This window comes from Dermacentor variabilis, chromosome 11 (assembly GCF_050947875.1).
Source record: "Dermacentor variabilis isolate Ectoservices chromosome 11, ASM5094787v1, whole genome shotgun sequence".
NCBI lineage: Eukaryota > Metazoa > Arthropoda > Arachnida > Ixodida > Ixodidae > Dermacentor > Dermacentor variabilis.
In genome coordinates, this window is record NC_134578.1 from 99713762 (window position 1) to 99733482 (window position 19721).

General features: G+C 47.1%; 1 protein-coding gene across 1 annotated transcript in view; it reads right to left on the bottom strand.

Annotated features, from left to right (window-relative positions):
• LOC142564892 (luciferin 4-monooxygenase-like) overlaps window positions 1-19721 on the bottom strand; it is a 61646-nt gene that overhangs the window by 14357 nt on the left and 27568 nt on the right. Inside the window, exons 6-7 of the mRNA XM_075676084.1 lie at window positions 13515-13643; window positions 2187-2331 (exon numbers count right to left, since the gene is read on the bottom strand). Of these exons, the coding sequence (XP_075532199.1) occupies window positions 2187-2331; window positions 13515-13643 (274 nt within the window). The remainder of the gene's footprint in view (window positions 1-2186; window positions 2332-13514; window positions 13644-19721) is intronic.

The window sequence follows — 19721 nt, forward strand, 5'->3', positions numbered from 1 at the left end:
GTCTATTTCGTATGATGCACTTTATAAATGGAAACATAGAAGTCCTCAATATGCTGACATATGCTTTGCTCTTCTCTCTGCTTGCAACTTCCTAAGGAGTATTCCTCAAATAACATGGAACAATTTCGTCGTTTTCGTGCCATGTCTGCGTCATCTCACAACGTGCATCTGCACGTACCGCTGTTGGTATTTTTGTTAGCTTGCCAACGGCATTGTTCTTAAACATAACAGTTACATGAAATAACGTTGCTATATGTGCAGTGTACAAAAAATTATGTATCCTGAATGAGATTACACGTTGCATTGCATTAAAATAACGGCAGATCTACTAATGACGGAAAGAAGCACAAAAATTAGGAAATGAGAACGAAAGGACAGAACGCTATTGCGCAAAGAAAAAGCAAACCGCCTTACGCTACAATTGTACTTACGAAAACCAGTTGAAGGACGTTAATCTAACCACTTGGCGAACATTTTTCTTCGCTTAGACTCCATCATGCGTTTTGTATCTGTGTAAGTTGCAAGTATCTTTGTCTTTTAGCACAGAGTTGAAATTATGTGTTTGAAGAAAGTTCAACTTAGCGTTGATCCCATGAAGTGAACAGGATCTGCCAATGTTTTTTTCGCGGACGAAGGCATTATTTGGTTGATACTTTCAAGTCAAAATTTTGCAATAGCGTTGGTTCTCAGAAAATCTTGACGGTTAACACTTGAACGTGCACAAATTTTATTTATTGCCTCACAGTTTCGGCTACTTGCAAAGAGCGCAGCGAAAACCTCTCGTTTTAACTGGTTTCCAGACAAGCTTCCATGTTTTAAACAATCATGTATATACCAATTATTATTATTCGTCATAAAAAATACAGGGGACCTCTCGCATCTGCGGAAGTTGGTGTAAAGCAAATCTTTCGTAGGTGATTGCGTAACAGCGCACGCCCATCTCAGTGTGCGGCTTACGTTTAGGCCTCTATTTGATTACATGCAACTCTTTGCTTTAACATTTCTTTCTCCATCTGTACATCTGTGAGTGGACGAATACTCGCAAACACGCACACGCGCACATACGCATGCCTACACGCATATATCCATCTCATGGCCGCCACACATCGATTTTCTGGCTTGCAGTTACATGATCCAGCTTGCTTTTTATTGATAGCAATCATAGAAACATTTCAGGCACATTTATGCCGGCGGCGTCGCCGTTGTTGTCTCCGTGAGGTTCCGTATAAATTGCAAGGGCGATAAATTGTCGCCACGCGCCATCTTTTGTATGAGCGAGTGGAAGCATGCGACCGTGAGCCGGTGATGGCGGCTCAAGCTCCAACACGCATGGGGTTAAAGCTTCGGGAGACCCGGGAGACCCGGGCAGGCGAGCGCGGAAGCCTGTGCCAGTGTATCATGAAAGCCATCTGCGACAGGGACAGAGTTCGCCGCGCTGTGTTTTCGCGGCTTAGTTCGCGTTGGGGGGGGGATGCGAGATACAGCACGATGGTCAATTCGCTTCGTTGCTGCGGCATTTCCCACTCCAGCGTTGTTACAGCGAGTTTTTGCGGTCATCGAGTGAGGTGTGTCCACGTTTCCTTGAGCGCACGTGATACCGTGCTTGTTAATTTAGTTAGTATGCCTAGCTTTACAACTTTATACGGCCGATAAAACTACAATCCTTACTTTGTACAGCTGTCCACTAGTTCGTATGTTAACGCGATCGATGCCTCTACTATTGGGCGTAACTGCGACATTTGTGTTTTGTCCCAAGGCTGCCACAAGCATCGTTGCACCTTTCTGAACTATCAAACTTTAGCGTTCCGTCGGACTTCTTTCAGAAAACGAAGACGCGCCCTGATCACCCCTTCTTTCGCGCCTGGATTTAGGGGACGCTAATGCAAGTTTAGGAGAATTTTGTGAGCAGCTTGTGTTGCTGCTCGCTATTGGGCGAGTGGTGGGTCGGTTTCTTGTTGCTAGTCAGACCCACCCCCTAGACAAATGCATCATATGGCGGCGAAGATGTGAAGTGTTCGTGTAAAACAGGTCAGCGGCGCACAGAAATGCTCACATGAGGAAAAGAAGGCGTGGCTTTAAAACTGGCGATATGCGGTTGCCATTCTTCAATAGTATGATGTTCAGTACAAGAGGGGTATAGCTTCCTTTTGCCAATTTACTAAATCGAGAAACACCGCACAACTTACCACTGCGGAACCATCGCTGCTGGTCGAGTACTTGGGCGGTCGCTTCAGGTCTATTGTAATAGCCTCTCATGATTTGCGGTGCTCGAAAGTAGATCTCTCCCACTTCGCCAGGTCCGAGCTGTCCTCCAGTGACACTGTCCACGATCTGCAGAAAGGGAAGGAAAGTAGCGGAAGCGTGACGCACAGGGACCTCTTACGTTAGCTGTATTAAGCAAGCACTGTTCAGTGCTTGCCTAATATGCGTAACAAAAGTACACGCAAAGCATTTCATCGACGAACGATCTCATGAATAAAAGAAGGGCGGGGCCAAACTTCCCGAAGCTACAGACTGAGCTAAAAGATGCCACTTAATCAAGGAACCCGAAAAAATGTGTTCTACCGAAGATTCGTTACAGGGAAGCTAAACTGAAACACTACAATGCCCTATACTGTGAAGGTATGCTTTCAAACGACAATTTTCATAAGCTTCGCAGCAATATATCGATTTGAAAGAGAGAAAATGAACATCATAGTTCCGTTTCTTTATGTTGGCACCAAAATCTCCATCACCGCCGTGTCGCTGTGACGTGACGGACTTCAATGTATTTTATCGCACTTCGCTACTTGTTACTCAGCAAAAGTTTCAGTTCTTGTTTCAGTTTTTTCCTTTCTTTTTTTTTCCTCCCTTATACTCGCTCTCTTAACTACTACACGCAGAAACAAACAAACAGCGCTCGCATTCGATCACATAAACGATAAAAAATATATATATATACAGAAAATTATCAGTCATAAAACTCGTAGTACAGCCCTCTGGGCCGTTCACTTTCCGAAAGTAGTCATGTTAGGGTCATTATAATTAGACAAAGGCATTTCCCTCTCGTGAACAGCAGTCCTTGGGATAGTTACTCGGGCTAGCTTCCCACGCGAAGCGTGCCGCGCTCGGCTCACACCTGCTTAAGCTTTTCCTAGTCTCTAGAGCCGCTCGAGTTCCCTCTCATGGACGGGCGGCCACTTTTTTCCAAGAAAGTATGCCTTCCAACCACCATCGTGGACAACATCAGAATCTTACCACGTTAGTGCGAGGCTCTGGACAGGAGCTATGCCGCTTCAATGTAACCTGGGGCCTGACGGACCAACCGGCTGAGCTATCTGTCCGGGCAACATCCAAGGGTCACGAGTTCAAATCCCCTGTTCTTTTTTTACCTCTTTTCTTCTAGTTTATCACTAAAAAAATCTTTTCCCCATATTATTTACGGCCATTCATGTGCAGGTCATAAACTACCAGGTCTTTGCAGTTGAGTGCCATCTGTGCGGTTTAACAAAGATCAAATTGGTCGACCTTGACTGATCGAAGAAGGCAGCACTGTAGGTTAAATTAGACGTGCAACTCCTGCGGTGACGAAGAGTTAGAGTATTCGCCTCACGTGCAAAAGGACCGTGGTTCGAATCCCGGTGCCGCGCAATTCTCCATCGGAAAAAAATACGCGTGTGGATAAAATTGCATAAACAGGCCTGGAGTGCGGCCTGATCCCGGTGACCAGAACCGGTAACGCACTCTCTCATCAGAGCAGGATTGGCCACCCTGGTGCAATACTTGGCCATTACATCCTATATGAATACAACAATCGAACCCCGGTCCTCAGACCCTAGCAGCCGCGAGGCAACTGACTACGGCGGCGGTCAGACCTATGGCACAGCATAGGTTGCTAAGAATCCCCGGCTCCGGACAGGCCGCCATTGGAATCTGAACCTGACAACTTTAAAGTTAGAACGGTGTCTAGTAATGCGCCTCTAGCAGTGTTGTTAGAGGAATTAGAAGGTAGTAAATTGCATATAATAGGGCTCAGTGAGGTTAGGAGGACTAAAGAAGCATATACAGTGCTAAAAAGCGGGCACATCCTGTGCTACCGGGGCTTAGCGGCGAGACGAGAACTAGGAGTCGGATTCCTGATTAATAAAGATTTCGCTGGTAACATACAGGAATTCTATAGCATTAACGAGAGGGTTGCAGGTCTTGTGAAACTTAACAAGAGGTAAAAATTGAAGGTCGTACAGGTATACGCCTCTACATCCATTCATGATGACGAGGAAGTCGAAAGCCTCCATGAAGACGTGGAATCGGCGGTGGGTAAAGTGAAAACCAAATACACTGCACTGATGGGCGACTTCAATGTAAGCGTAGGCAAGAAGCAGGCTGGAGACAAGTTAGTGGGGGAATATGGCATAGGTTATAGGAATAGCAGGCGAGAGTTATTAGTAGAGTTTGCAGAACAGAATAATATCCGGATATGCGGATAATGAATACCGTCTTCCGCAAGCGGGATAGCCGAAAGTGGACGTGGAGGAGCCCGAATGGCGAGACTAGAAATGAAATAGACTTCATACTCGGCGCTAACCCTGGCATCATACAAGATGTGGATGTACTCGGCAAGGTGCGCTGCAGTGACCATAGGATGGTAAGAACTCGAATTGCCTTAGACTTGAGGAGGGAACGGAAGAAACTGGTACATAAGAAGCGAATCAATGAGTTAACAGTAAGAGGGAAACTAGAGGAATTCCGAATCAAGCTACAGAACAGTTATTCGACATTAACTCAGGAAGAGTGCCTTAGTGTTGAAGCAATGAACGACAATCATATGGGCATCATTAAGGAGTGTGCAATAGAAGTCGGTGGTAACTCCGTTAGACGGGATACCAGTAAGCTAGCGCAGGAGACGAAAGATCTGATCAAGAAACGCCAATGTATAAAAGCCTCTAAATCTACAGCTAGAATAGAACTGGCAGAACTTTCTAAGTTAATCAACAAGCGTAAGACAACTTACATAAGGAACTATAATATGGATAGAATTGAACATCCTCTCAGGAACGGAGGAAGCCTAAAAGATGTGAAGAAGAAGCGAGGAATAGGCAAAAATCAGGTGTGTGCGTTAAGAGAAAAAGCCGGTAATATCATTACTAATATGGATGAGATAGTTCAAGTGTCTGAGGAGTTCTATAGAGATTTATACATTACCAGTAGCACACACTACGATAATGTTAGTGAGAATAGTCTAGAGGTATTTGAAATCCCACAAGTAACGCCGGAAGAAGTAAAGAACGCCTTAGGAGCTATGCAAAGGGGGAAGGCAGTTGGGGAGGATCAGGTAACAGCAGATTTGTGCAAGGATGGTGGGCATATTGTTCAAGAAAAATTGGCCACCCTGTATACACAATGCCTCATGACTTCGAGCGTACCGGAATCTTGAAAGAACGCTAACATAATCCTAATCCATAAGGAAGAAGGCCGAAGGATAGGCCGAAGAGTTGAAAAATTATAGACCGATCAGCTTACTGTCCGTGCCTACAAAGTATTTACTAAGCATAAGTATTTATTAAGCAGAAGGGTGGGTCTACAAATTAATATGCAGAAAACTAAAGTAATGTTTAACAGTCTCGGAAGAGAACAGCAGTTTACGATAGGTAGCGAGGCACTGGAAGTGGTAAGGGAATACATCTACTTAGGGCAGGTAGTGACCACGGATCAGGATCATGAGACTGAAATGATCAGAAGAATAAGAATCGGCTACGGTGCGTTTGGCAGGCATTCTGAAATCATGAACAGCGGGTCGCCACTATACCTCAAGAGAAAAGTGTATAACAGCTGTGTCTTACCAGTACTCAGGTATGGGGGCATAAACCTGGAGGCTTGCGAAAAGGTTTCTGCTTAAATTGAGGACGACGCAACGAGCCATGGAAAGAAGAATGATGGGTGTAACGTTAAGGGATAAGAAAAGAGCAGATTGGGTGAGGGAACGGACGCGAGTTAATGACATCTCAGTTGAAATCAAGAAAAAGAAATGGGCATGGGCAGGACATGTGATGAGGGGGGAAGATAACGGATGGTGATTAAGGGTGACGGACTGTATTCCAAGGCAAGAGAAGCGTAGCAGGGGGCGGCAGAAAGTTAGGTGGGCGGATGAGATTAAGAAGTTTGCAGGGACAACATGGCCACAATTATTACACGACCGGGGTAGTTGGAGACGTATGGGAGAGGCCTTTGCCCTGCAGTGGGCGCAATCAGGCTGATGATGATGACAAGTGCTTAACGCTGGCCAGGGGGAGCTCTTTTATGCCAGATTCCTGTCGATCTTCGCGGAAAAAAAAATCACTAGGCCCGAAGAAATGCACTTAAAATATAATACATAACGGCTGGTTGATGCAGGAAGCTTAAAGTTCCCTCACCACCTGTCTTTCATTCTTGCGTCTCTTCTGGCTTGCCAAGCGTCTTTTCATGGTAAGAGTGGCGTTTCGGTATTCGAGAAGGTCAATTTACCCGTAGAACTCAAATGCTCCTCCTAGAGCACAAATCTTAGGCGCCCAATTCTGCATTGAGGGTCGGCGTGCCTCTGGTTCGTACCTCGGCGTAACCGAGCGAACGAGTACAGCGAAGGAAGAAAGAGCGAACGCAAAGCGCAGTTGCGGACGAAAGAACGCGAGAGCGAAGAATGCGCGAGGAGGAAAGCGATGGAGTAGGGCGCAGCGGGAGCATGAGGAGGAAAGCGGGGCAAGCCACCTTGAAGCACCACCAGATAGCCATCGCGTAAGCGCATCCGCCGCACCAGCCATGCGGGGCAAGTTGAAAAAAATTCCAATCCATCAGCCTACCAGAAAAAGGGGGCGTGCGAAGCTAGTCCTTTCTGCGCCTGACCTTCATGACGGTTAAGTATCCCACAGGTAATGGTGCCGGATTTCTTCGGCCTTCTGCTTCCTACACTCAGGCTATTCTCGTTGCTGTCGGATTGCTTGGGCTCGGGAGTTTCTAAAGGCGCGTTTATAGTCCCATGCCATCGGGGCGCGGGCGAGCGTCGTTCGATGCCGGGCGCATCGGAGTACGTTGGCCGCGTCCGCTTACGTTGTCTGCGCCATTGCGTCGAAACATCGGTCGAACTATGGGCGCCGTTATCCTCGTCAACGTGTGCGCGCCCTCAGGCTACGTCGTACTATACTTAGCTCTCAACGGCTGGATCGGCGCCCAGACCTCGGGCCATTTCACGGGAGAGTTCACGCCGCTGCGCGTCGAAGGCTGCCTGTTGCTACGGAAAATTCGCACCGCGTGGCCGTCCCATCCATTTTCTGAGACTGAAGTGAACGGAAACGAAGCCGGCGCAGCGCGCGCGAAACCCTTTGCTGCCTTTTGCCTCCCAGGTGGCAGCGAAATGATTGCGATTGGGGGCGCTCGTGGCGTGTGCACGCAACCAATCAAACCGCCCTATTATTTGCGCTTTCCCGCAACTGCTCTGCTCTGGGATCAACAGTTTTATTTTTTTTCTGCGTGATTACATCGCCACCGAAACTTGTGAGCCCCCCCCTCCCCTCCCAATGCAAGCTTCGCTTTCAAAAGAACCTGAAATGTTGCTTTCGCATATAGCTTTCGTCGCAAGATTACTCCTAGGTAAGCTGCAGTTGCTGGGAAGCGGTAACTGGTGTGGTTGACCTATATATTCAGCACCGTGCGCCGGGTCTCTGCTAGTCGGTGGGGTGATCGGTTTGATGTCTCAGTATATCGCAAAATGAAAACACATCTACAGCTGCGCTCAAATTTTGCATTCCATAGTATCGTAATCGTCGGTAAACTTTTACTATTTAAAGCCCCGAATAATGGTAGGCTTTCCCAGTAAGCTAAGCAAGTGGTTCTGAATTCTACCATCAGAACGGCGTCGCTTTGTCACTGCTTCCAGAAATCAAGCCTTCCACACTCTGAGCAAAACGCCATAGTGGCTGAACCACCAGAGCGGGTTACCTATCATAGCATATTGCATAGCATACTTGGTTGAATGGAAGAGTGCAAACAACATGACATCCATAACAAACAAAGCACTGTCTTATACCGGCTATAAACAGCCGTCCGTTGCGTTGTTCGATTACCCTTAAAACAAGAACCCGCTAGCCCCTTCAGCATGTTCCTGCATCGTTAGAACGATGCCGCTGACACCTAAATGTGTACCCTTCTGTAGCCGTTCTAAAATATCCCATGTCAAATTCGGCCAATGCCCTACACTTCCCACGGAATCGCTAACCGAGGGCTGTGAAGTTTGGGCTAACCCTACGTTTCCTTTCGCCAACAGAGTCTTGAATTCCCCGAGATCAGTATACACTTGACTGTTACATTCTTAGCTGCAACAACACCAAGGAAATGCTGCCAAATTGTTACGAGACAATATACAAAGCTGTCAATTTTGTCTACCATAATGTGTGCGCGCTGTGCGAAATCTCCAGCTTTGCAATCCCAATTATCATTGCACTACGAATACTTTCTAAACCACATAAGGTACGCTTAGAAAAAGAGAGATATATCACTGTAAGTAACCTCTATTTCTCAGAAAAAGCTATGCGAGCGGTTGCAAGGAACATGACAAAGGTAGCCCCGAAACCCGTGAAACTCTAGACAAAGGCTATCAAGCTTCTCATGAACTTCTCAGGCTCTCGTTCAGTGGAAAAGGCGGCGGCGTCGACAGCGTGTCGAGAAGCCACGCCACAGTCACGTGATAGCTACAATCATAAATTTATAGAGTCCACGATTTAGCTTTAAAGAAAAAAACGTTCACATTCTAGGACTCGAACTGGGTCCGTCTGGATGGGAGTCGGACACTCTACCGCTTCGCCACACTGGCAAGCTGCAAGGTACAGATTCAGCGTAAGCTTATTTGTGTGCCGTGCGGTCTTTGAAATGAACAACTATTTGACGATTGTTGGACCTCACTGTCGGCATGTTGTCGCCATATAAAAAAAAAGAGCTATCTGCTATTCTCCAACATAAAGGCGTATTCGACAGCTGCTTAGTGCCACCATGCGGCTGCTGCCTCCCCCCCCCCCCCCCGCCCCGCGTTCTAACTACACCATTGTGCATCAGATGGCCCCCGACCTCATGCAAGCTTAGACCTCGTGCAAGGACAGAATTCACTCGTATAGTCCGTTGACCACTACATCGGTAATACACAGACTAGCAATGCAGGCAATCAGATTAAAGCATCAAGCATGGGCAGAGAATAATTGCATTTTGGGAGAACTTCAGAATGGCTTCAGAATAGGTAGGCGTTTGGATGCTAACTTATTCGTTCTTACTCAGTGTATTGAAATATCATAAGTAGAAAGCAGACCATTATATATGGCCTTTTTACTTATTAAGGGCGTGTGATAACGTAAACCGCAGCATGTTGTGGGATAGTCTGGAAGGGGAAGGCTTAGGTGAAGATTGTCTACAGCTTTTGAGAAAGATTTACGTAGAAAATACCGTTTGCGTTGAATGGGAAAGGATTAGGAGCGAGGAGGAAGTTGATATCAACAAGGAATTGAGGCGTGCCCTCTACCCCACTGCTGTTTATGATGTACATGGTGAGGATGGAGAGGGCGCTAGAAGGAAGTAATATCGGGTTTAATTTTTCATACAAACACGCGGGTACAGTGGTTGAGAAGCAGATTACAGCTTACAAATTTATTTTATGCGGACGACGATGTGTTGCTAGTTAACAAGCAAAGTGATTTGCAGCATCTCGCTAGTATCTGTGGACAGGAAGGCGAGAATATAGGTTTGAAATTTAGTGTTAGAAAATCAGGTGTTATGGTATTCAATGAAAACAATGAACAGACTGTGACAATACAGGGCCAGGAAATACCTCGGGTAAGAGAATATAAATACCTTGGTATATGGATAAACGAAGGCAATAGATATATGGACCCACAGAAAAAATCAGTAATAGTAAAGGGGAAGAGAAATGCTGCCATAATGAGGCGCAGAGCGCCATGGGGATACAAAGCTACGCGGTGCTCCGGGGTATGTGAAAAGTGTAATGGTTGCAGGACTTCCTTTTGGAAATGCGGCTGTTTCCTTGAAATCAGGGCTACAATCAGGACTTCATGGGAACCAAAGGTCAGTGAGACGCCTCCCATCGGGCGCTCACGGGAAAGCTACAAATGAAGCTGTGCAGGGAGATATTGGCTGGGCTAGTTTTGAAGTGAGGGAAGTTCACAGTAAAATTAATTATCAAGAACGACTGAGAAATATTGAAGAAAGGAAATGGGCTCGGAGAGTCTTGAGGTGTCTGCACAGGAAAAACATTGATTCACAGTGCAGTGGAGCAAAAGAACTAGGAAGCTTACCAGCAAATATGCGGCCTGTAGGGTGAGAAACACCGCAACAAAGAACGTCAAAACGGAAAGTCAGAGAGGCTGAAATAATCTCACGGATTACGGCAATGGAAACGAAACCTGCCATGAGTAACTACTTAAAAGCAAAAAAATGAAATAAGAAAACAAACAATTTATGATAACTCAAAGGGAAGCTCATTGCTTTTAGAAGCGAAATCAGAATGCCTTAGAACAGGCACCTATAAGCCGAGATATAGGAGAGAAGAAGAATGTGTGTGCTGCGCTAAAGGCAGAAGCGATGGAGCATGTTTTATTAGAATGTGAAGACATCCACCCAGTGGGTCGCTTTAGGCACCACTGGCCTCCTTGAAGTCCTTGGGTTCAGCGAGAGCAAGAGAAACAAACGTAAACATGTCCACAATAGAGATTAGTAAGAGGCGATTGGAAGATTGGTGGAAGAGAACTAGGGAAACGAAAAAAAACGGAGACGTACAAAAGCAACGTTCACAATAGGGGGTCAGAAAATGTCGTTGTGGGAATTTATCATGCTTTCTTTTTTCTTTTTTCACCTAGGTAGCACATTAGGCAGTATAATAGCAACAGCTTGCTGGCGCACCCCACCGCCTCGTTCCAAAGGGGACGCTCATAACATGTATCCATCCATCCAGCTTCGTTCCCCAATTCTGTCCTCAGCCTGCTACAGTCGATTCTGCAATAGATAATGTACCCGGTTCGTCTTGGCATCCTGTGCAAGGCCGCCGTCGGTACCTCATACTGGAACATCTTCGGAATCGTGTACTGGCCCATCTGTACCACCACCTCGGCGTCCAGGAAGACCGCGGAGGGCAGCTGCGGAGGAAGCGCAAACTAATGCTGATCACGCAGAACGCCAGCGTTGTAGACGACGCGCAGACGCCGAATTGCGTGCGCGGGAAGTTGCGGCGAAATGCCAGAAGCGAAGCCGCACACCGCAAACCACGGATTTAGGTCGCTACCGACAGGAGCTCAGTAGCGAATATTTCAGGCGAGTCTGCCGCGAAAAGCTGAGGCTAAGCGACTGAGGCGACTACGGTCAAGCGGCTTAGGCGTCAACAGGGACCGTGCCATAATAAAAGCCACTGAAAGGAACAATTAAGCTATCGCGTCATACCCTTAGAAGCGCAGATTAAGTGTCTCCCTATATTTTTACACGAGAGCTCTTTATGTCTAGGCGAAACGCTTGGGGTCAAACCGCAGAAACCTTTCGGCGGAAAGTGGGGAGCGTTCCTGGCTACACCGATATTGACGTCCTTCTGTATCGCAGGAGAGCGCGTGCGCAGCAATCTATCTCTGACTTCGCAATGGGACAGCAACGCACCGTTCGTTCTCCCGAGGAGCAGCTGGCCGACGAGCAACAGGCGCCGATAGCTGGAGCGGGAGAGATCTCGTGAGCGGTGCGCCAACACTTCGGCAGAACATTGGGCTCCGCGATGTGGAGCGCAAGCAGCAATGTGGGGCCGATCCGGCGGCTCGCGCGGCCGCGCTAGTTCACGAAGCGGAGCTACAACGTGACGTCGCCAACGCCACGGCCAGGAATCCGGCAGTTCGGGCCTTCGAAGAAGCGCAGCGACAGCGTCACCGTCAACATAAACACTAGGTCCGCACATTTACACTTCGCTGGCTTACGGTCTCTACGGGCTGCATGGGCGTTGTTTTTTTTTTTTATTCGTAGTTATGGATGCGGTCAATATTAAAACTGTGCATATCTTGGAAGCCTGTGACTGAATCTCTTGAGCAAGAAGGGAGCATTACGTTACTGCACGATATGTAGGTAATTATTTTCTCCGTAATTACGAACAGTCATAAAAATATGCCTAGAGCTCCATCATACCGCAGTGCAGTATCGAGTCACTTGGAAGGAAGTTCGGTAAATCTCACACATTTATCGGCTATTCTGCAGAACTAGCCGAGGTGGTGTAGTTGCTTCGGTGTAGAGCTGCTCACCTATTGCGACTCGGGGTCGAAGACAAGAGACGGCCTCTTGGAGCCGACGAAGAAGAGCCGAAAAACTTTATACAATATTTGCATATATCAGGTAATAGCAGGTAATAGCATACAAGTAGCGGAGCCAAAGGGCGCACCAGACCGACGGGGCGGCTGGTGGCGACTCTCTCTCTAACAACGGGCCGGCTCTGCCTTAAATCCCTTTCGGCGCCCCATCGTCGGCAGGAAGAGGAAGGACCAGTGATGACGTCAACCACATCGTTTTTCTCTTCAGTCGAAGTCCGAGCTGCACAAAACCGGTCTCCACTGAAAGGGGACAGCAATCCTGTAGAATTCTGAAGGCTGCGAGTGGATTCGTAGTGGTGCGCTGTGCCACAGGACTACTGAGTTCAACCTAGGGAAAGGGTACAGCGGTTTCCTGGAATTTCGCAGGTTGCCAGCAAGGGCAACCACTTTAGAAGAACGAGGAGAAGAGGGGGGAGCGCCCACTGCCTCGATGTAGGCATGCAGTGTAGCACAACAGCACGAGGTCCGCTGCGGCAATGGACTACGCAGCGGCGCCATTTCTATGGGGGCAAAATGTAAAAACAGTCGTATATCGTGCATTGGGTGCACCGTAAAGAACCCCAGGAGGACAAAATTATTCCGGAGTCACCAACTACGGCGCGTCCCACAATCAGAACAACAGATCTAAACTTTTTTTGTCCTTCCGAATTGGCACCTGAAGAGGCTGTAACAGGCATCCAACGCCAAAAGTTTCCAGAAGCAAATGTGAAACAGAATCAAAAACACAAATTCTTGTGGTTGCGCATTGCGATACTACCGTCATTAAAAACGTTTGCCTGGAGTATCTAAACGGTACGCAAAAAACGTCAGGTATGGTCACGGCATTACAATCAGTGGCCTTTATTACATTTAAATGACCGGTGACCTTTACTATTCACGCGAACATGTGTAGAATGCCCATAACGGAACAAAAAATGCTATTCAGGAAGAGCGGCCAAGGCCACAAAAGGTTCGGGCAAAAAGTGCATGTGCTTCAGGCCGATACACATTTTATGAATTTCTTACTATTAAACTTCCTATGTATCAGTCTCCAGCCAATGATGGTAGCGAACATAGCCAACGTGCCAGGCCACTGATTCTTTGTTAGAACAATATGCTCTTTGATAATGTTTCTGGGAGTGCCTATCTTTCTATTTGTATGCTTTCTTTTTCTTTTTCATGTTTCTACCGTACCTTGTATTCGACCATCGGCAGTGGGTAACCCGCGCTACGATATCCAATGGTGTTCGGCGCCGGGATGGAGATGAACCCGATGACTTCAGACAAGCCGTAGGCGTTCCTTAGGCTTTCAAGCTGGAGCACCTGCGCGCAAAGAAAAAGAGGGTTTGTTGGAGGTAAAAGTGCGCACGTTTGAGGGAACAGTGCTCAATAGTTCACATACGCACCAAGCGAACTTATGGCATCTTACTTTGTGGCTTAGCTCATGGTTTGGCTGCCAATCTGGCAGAAGGTTTTCCCTTATTTAGGACACCACCCGCATCGCCCTTTGTGCTGACAATAGTTCATCTCCAAGTCGTTCTCCACCATTCACTTAATGCAAACAATACGGATTCCCATAGCATATTTACCGACACTTCACGGCTGAAAACTTGGATTCTCGTACTGGGGTGAGTTACGAGAAGTCAGTTACGAGACAGGTGGATATAAAGCGAACAAGCAAACTTCGTCTCTTGGAGTCCAAGTTCTCAGCAGTACAATGGCGTGATAGCTAGCTTTGTAAATCCTCGGTCAATGCTATGACAGAAATACGGGCACCAAACTGCGTTGCTTGCGTCATACGTTGGTGGTACACGAAATTAGGCTTGCATAATATTGTCGCTCGTCGCAAGCGCCCAGTGAAAGGAATCGATAAATTTAACTTGACGTCTACTGTCTGATCCACTTAGACCAGTGTGTGTGCCCTGTTGTTATATGCATCATTGCAAAATTCTCGCAAGGGAGGTTCGAAGTGTTTCCAATTTTCAAACCTATCGAAGGCGCAGTCCTCATGACTGAACTTTACACTGCAGTTTTCTCGACGTCATCATACTGGCTTAACACAAGATCACTAATAAATTGGAGCCACTACGCAGTAGTCCATATTGCCACACTTTAGCAACGGGAAAAAATGAGTCGATAGCACAATTCCGAGTGACGTAACCTAATTCTTGATTGGGCGAACTTGTATCAAGAAAAGCAAATAACACTCAAGCCTAACGAAAATGGCATACACAGACGTCGACTGCTGAAATCTTATCCACAATAACACACGCCGGCTATTTAACATGACGGTGAAGATTCCACCCTAACCGGTGGTTTTCCCGTGCATTCTAGAACGTACACCAATACTCGCGTCGTACATGCAAACTGTATACACAAGATAGCGCAAGAACGTTCGCAGAAAAAGATAACTACGTGTGCCCGGCGGTCACGCTGTTTAGAAGCATCGTTCGAAGGATGCAAGCAAGACGCAAATATGACAAACACGAGAACATGCAGTAAAGGAACACAGATCAACAACAAAGAAATTATGTCCAATAGATCATTAGCTCCCATAATATAGCCTGGGGCGCACTACGTGGACGACTTCAGGTGGTGCGCGGCGTCGCTGTGCTGCCCTAATGCCATCCAACAATCATTTCAGCATAGGGAAACTGCAACAAAATAATGTGTTCAGCATTTCGGTCACACATCTTGTCTTCCGTAAGCTATGCAGTCCAACTAAGAAAAAGTAAACATACAATATTCCATACCTACATGCACAATTCTCTCGCGCCAACGCCAGATGTCTTTTGAGATGATCGTCACGTCTTGAAAAATATGATTTCCGTACTACGGCAAATGCCCAGAACAGGCGATCCTCTAGGAAGCATGTACGCATGTTGATTACGATAACGATAATCGATAACCTCACGATCGAGATAATACCTAACGACCAAGTAGGGAACAAGCAAAGCATTTTCCACACAATTCTGTACAGCAGCCCTAAGGATAACAGGCAAAGGTTCAGAGGCATTCAGGGTAAGATTGCGCACGCGCCAAAGAAAGTCCGCTGATTGTTGGTGGAGACTTTAATGCCCCCTACAAGGCATGGGGCTACAGGTATCCCTCTAGCAAGGGATAACATCTTCACATGACAGCGTCCTATCTCTACTTCACACTAACCACAGACCTGGAAACCCCAACTAGATGTGGCACTTCCACATGTCGAGACACCACACCGGACCACACATCCTTGCGGGGCCTAGAGAAATGTGCCTGGCACAACTGGGGCATACCCTTGGCAGTGACCATTATATTCTCCGAATTGATGCAGAGATGCCGGGAAAGGAGCAAAAGGAGTACAAACTAATCGATTGGAACAAATTTCGTGCAATACGCACGCAGCCATCCAACTAATCAGGAGCAAACACAAAGCAAACGATAAGAAGCTGGACCGAGCAGCTCAAAGCAGACATCGTAGCCTCGGAACGAACGATTACCAAGGACGTTAAGGTAGAGAGCGACTGTCCCCGAATTGACAGTCGGCTAGCGAATCTTCTAGAAGCCAAACATTCCATTCTAGCCAGGTAGAAGGGTCAACGTTTCAACAGAAGACTACGAACCAAACTTGCCGAACTCAAAAAGACCATTGAAGGCTACTGCGTGGTTCTCTCCTGACAACAATGGGACGAAGTCTGTAGATCCCTAAATGGGCAAATGCGCAGAAGGAGTGGGTGGGGGTTCATAAAACACCTCCTCGACGAAAATGTAACAAAGTCCAAAACTATGCAACGGATAAGGCTAGCAAATTAGTACACCGCGCGAAGCAAACCAATACCGCCGAAGCGTTTATTGATGACCTTGCCAAACGGTACTTACCGCTTAAATCGAGGCAACCCAGCACCTTACAAAGGAAGAACTATGACGGTGCCCTAAACTCAGAGCTACATACGGACTTTACAGAAAGCGAAGTACGTTTCGCAATTCATGAACTCAACAGTAACTCTGCAGCAGGCCCCAGATGGTATGACAAATCGGGTTCACCGAAATTTAGAGGACTACTCGGTCACATTCCTAACGCAACGAATCAACTTTAGCCTGGAAAACCGGCCATCTACCTGCACAGTGGAAACATGCCAACACGGTCCTCATCCTAAAACTGGGCAAGCCGCTGGGGCTACCAAACCTGAGGCCGATCTCACGAACGTCCTGCCTAGTAAAGCTAGCCGAACACGTCATCCTGAATAGACTATCGGAATACCTATAGGAAAAGGAGTACTTCCCCTACAATGTGATCGGCTATAGGCCGGGTCTCTCAAAGCAAGACGCTATGCTACGATCAAGAAAAGTGTGCTGGATCGCCCCACACGAGACACCAAGGCGCTGCCGGGACTCGACGTGAGCAAACTTTTGACATCCAACATCAAGCCATATCTGACCACAATCTCGGAACACGCTTCTACCGCTACGCTAAGGCGTTTCTGGAGGATCGAACGGCCACTCTCCGGATAGGCGAGCACGTCTCGGAGAGCTTTGATCTCAGCGATAATTAAGGGAACGCCACAAGGCTCAGTACTTTCACCATTCTTATTTAACTTGGCGATGACAAAGCTCTCTCGCGCACTAGGTGAAATTGCCGATGAGGAGCACACCATATACGCAGACGACCCACCACCTGGAGCACCGGTGGCAGCGATGCGGAATTGGAAGCTCGAATGCAAGAAGCCATCTCGGTTACCGAGGCCCATCTGACCTCAATGGGACTTCGCTGTTCTTCCAGAAAATCCGAGCTGCTCATCTACCAGCCCCTAAGACCAGGGCGCCCGTCCAACGACTGGCACAGACACCACACTCCATGCATTGAGTTACACGACAGGGACGGAAATCGCTTACCTTCGGTTGACAAAATACGAATTCAAGGACTAATCATCCAAAGTAACGGCTCCAACTGGGTGATGCTGGACATCATCTCGGTCAAGAATGCGAACGCGATCCGAATGTTTACGCGCATCGTGAATAGGCAGAGGACTGAGTGAAGACAACGCCATTAGTATGGTCCACGCTTTTGTAGTCTGTCACATCAGATAGGTGGCTGCGATGCTCAACTGGAGAAAAGAACATCAGACAAGGATTGAAGTGCACATACGCCGAGCTTTCAAGACAGCGTTGGGGCTCCCCGATAATGCCTCCACTGATCTACTCTTACAGCTAGGAGGGCACAATACCCTTGCCGAAATCATCGAGCCTCAGCAGACGGCACCGATCGCACGCCTCTCAAGCACCAAAGCGGGCAGAGAGATATTTATTTTTATTTATTTATTTATTTGTTTCCACAAGCAAGGAGGTACATGGTTGTGGCGGAAAAAACAAGGGGAAAAAAGCTGCGGAGAAGCAGCTTGACTGGCCCCAGGTTCCGTTTACAATGGCAGCAGCAGGGCAGGTGGGAAACGGAAAGGGGAAAAAGAAAAGAAGAAAAGAAGGAAAGAACAGAGAGAAGTGCAAAAGCACTAAGGGCAAAAGATCACTAAGTACAACGGTACACAGTCAAGATTGGAGGAACATATCACGCAGATTTTTCGCGGAACAAGTCAACACATCGATATTGTATCTGGTAAGATCATTGAGTAGACTCGGCAGCCAGTAGCATAACATTTGCTGGCCATAATTAGTCCGAAGTTGAGGAACACACCAAGTCTCAGGAGCTCGAGTTGTGTAGGGGGTTTCTCGTTTTGTGAGATTAGCGAGAGAGCTGAGGGCACCAATATTTTTCTCATATCTTCTGTAGGTTGTCAACAAGCGCAGGTTTATTAGGGCAGGCAATTTAAGGGTTTTAAGCGCGCTGAAAAGAGGAGCGGAATGAAAATCACGAGGCTTATTACAAATGACGCGAAGAAATTTCTTCTGGATAACAAACAGCTTTTGAATATTTGTGGCTGAAGTTGTCCCCCATACGAGGCAGCCGTAATTTAGATGACTGAAAAAAAGTGAGTTGTAAATCAGCAATTTAACGGATTGCGGGAGGTATCTAAAGGAATAGACAACACCCAAAACCTGTGACAGTTTGCCTATGAGAAAATCTACATGAGAGCGCCATGTCATATCATGATCAAAGTGAGCACCCAGACATTTAATTGATTGGACAACTTCAATAGTACTGGAGTTAAGGACAATATCTCCAGGTAGCACGACATTCATATTTCTTGGATGAAAGAGCAAGGCTTTGGTTTTTGCGGAGTTGATTGTGAGACCATTTTCAAGGGACCACTGGTGTACTTTCGAGAGCAGGCTGTTAGCACGTAAGACCAGGTCATCCAGACATTTGGATGAAAAAAGAAGTGTGGTGTCATCGGCATACATAATGTACGTTGTGGCGGAATCAATGTTAATAAAGTCATTTACGAAAATATTGAACAAGAGAGGGCCTAAGATGCTTCCTTGTGGGACACCCACATGAACAGGAAGGACACTGGATGATAATCCATTTACATGCACAGCTCGGCCTGAACGCCATACCGGAAAGGGACAACGTCCTGCAGTTGCCTAAAGTCATGCGAGAAGCAATTAAAGTGCTCCCCTTCCCAAGAAACGTACATCTGTTACACAATCACAGGAAGGAGACTCGCCTGGGCCAGAGCCCTCGCGGCGTATGCGGCAAGGTTTCCCGACCAGACAGCTTTCATGGATACAGCGTACATACCGGGAAAGCACGCCTTTGCGTTAGCAGTAATCGACGGACGCGGGCGAACGCGCTGCTCACTCACGCTTTACACGAAGAAGCCAGAGGTAGCTGAGCAAGCAACTATAACACTAGCTCTCAAATACTCGAGCCTCACAACTGTATAGAGCGACACTAGATCAGCCACTGGAGCTTCCGCCAAGGGCGGGATAGGCAAGACGACCCTAAGAATCTTAAGAGAACAGGGTAGGCAAATTTTCCGAAAAAGTCGATTTTTTGTTTTTTTGTAATTTAAAATCTCTATTCTTTCCTTAACATGGCCCAGGGTTTCATTTGCGCGTACGCGAAATATATACCTCAACATTTTTCGGAACCTAGGCCGCATCCAGCCACGCCCCCTTTGACACATGCTCGGGATCTTTACCTCTCCTAAACTGAAAAAAAAAATTTTTTTTCACCGCCTATTTTTTGTCACGTTTAGCGGAATGGCTGTCACTCATCTGGCAAGAATGAAAACTTAGCTGGCATATTTCACTTAGCCAAACGAATCCTAAGACGCAGCTGGATTACTCGCAACGCGGGGCGCTTTGCTCGTGCTTTGGCGTGTTTTCGCGGACAATCGAATTTATTTATACTTTGGTGCTGGTTATTTAGCGGTAATGCAATGACGAAGCGAAAGAAGTGCTTTAAAAAAAGTCTCTTCCACGGAAACCGGCATAAGTCGACCTCCAATGACGCCAATG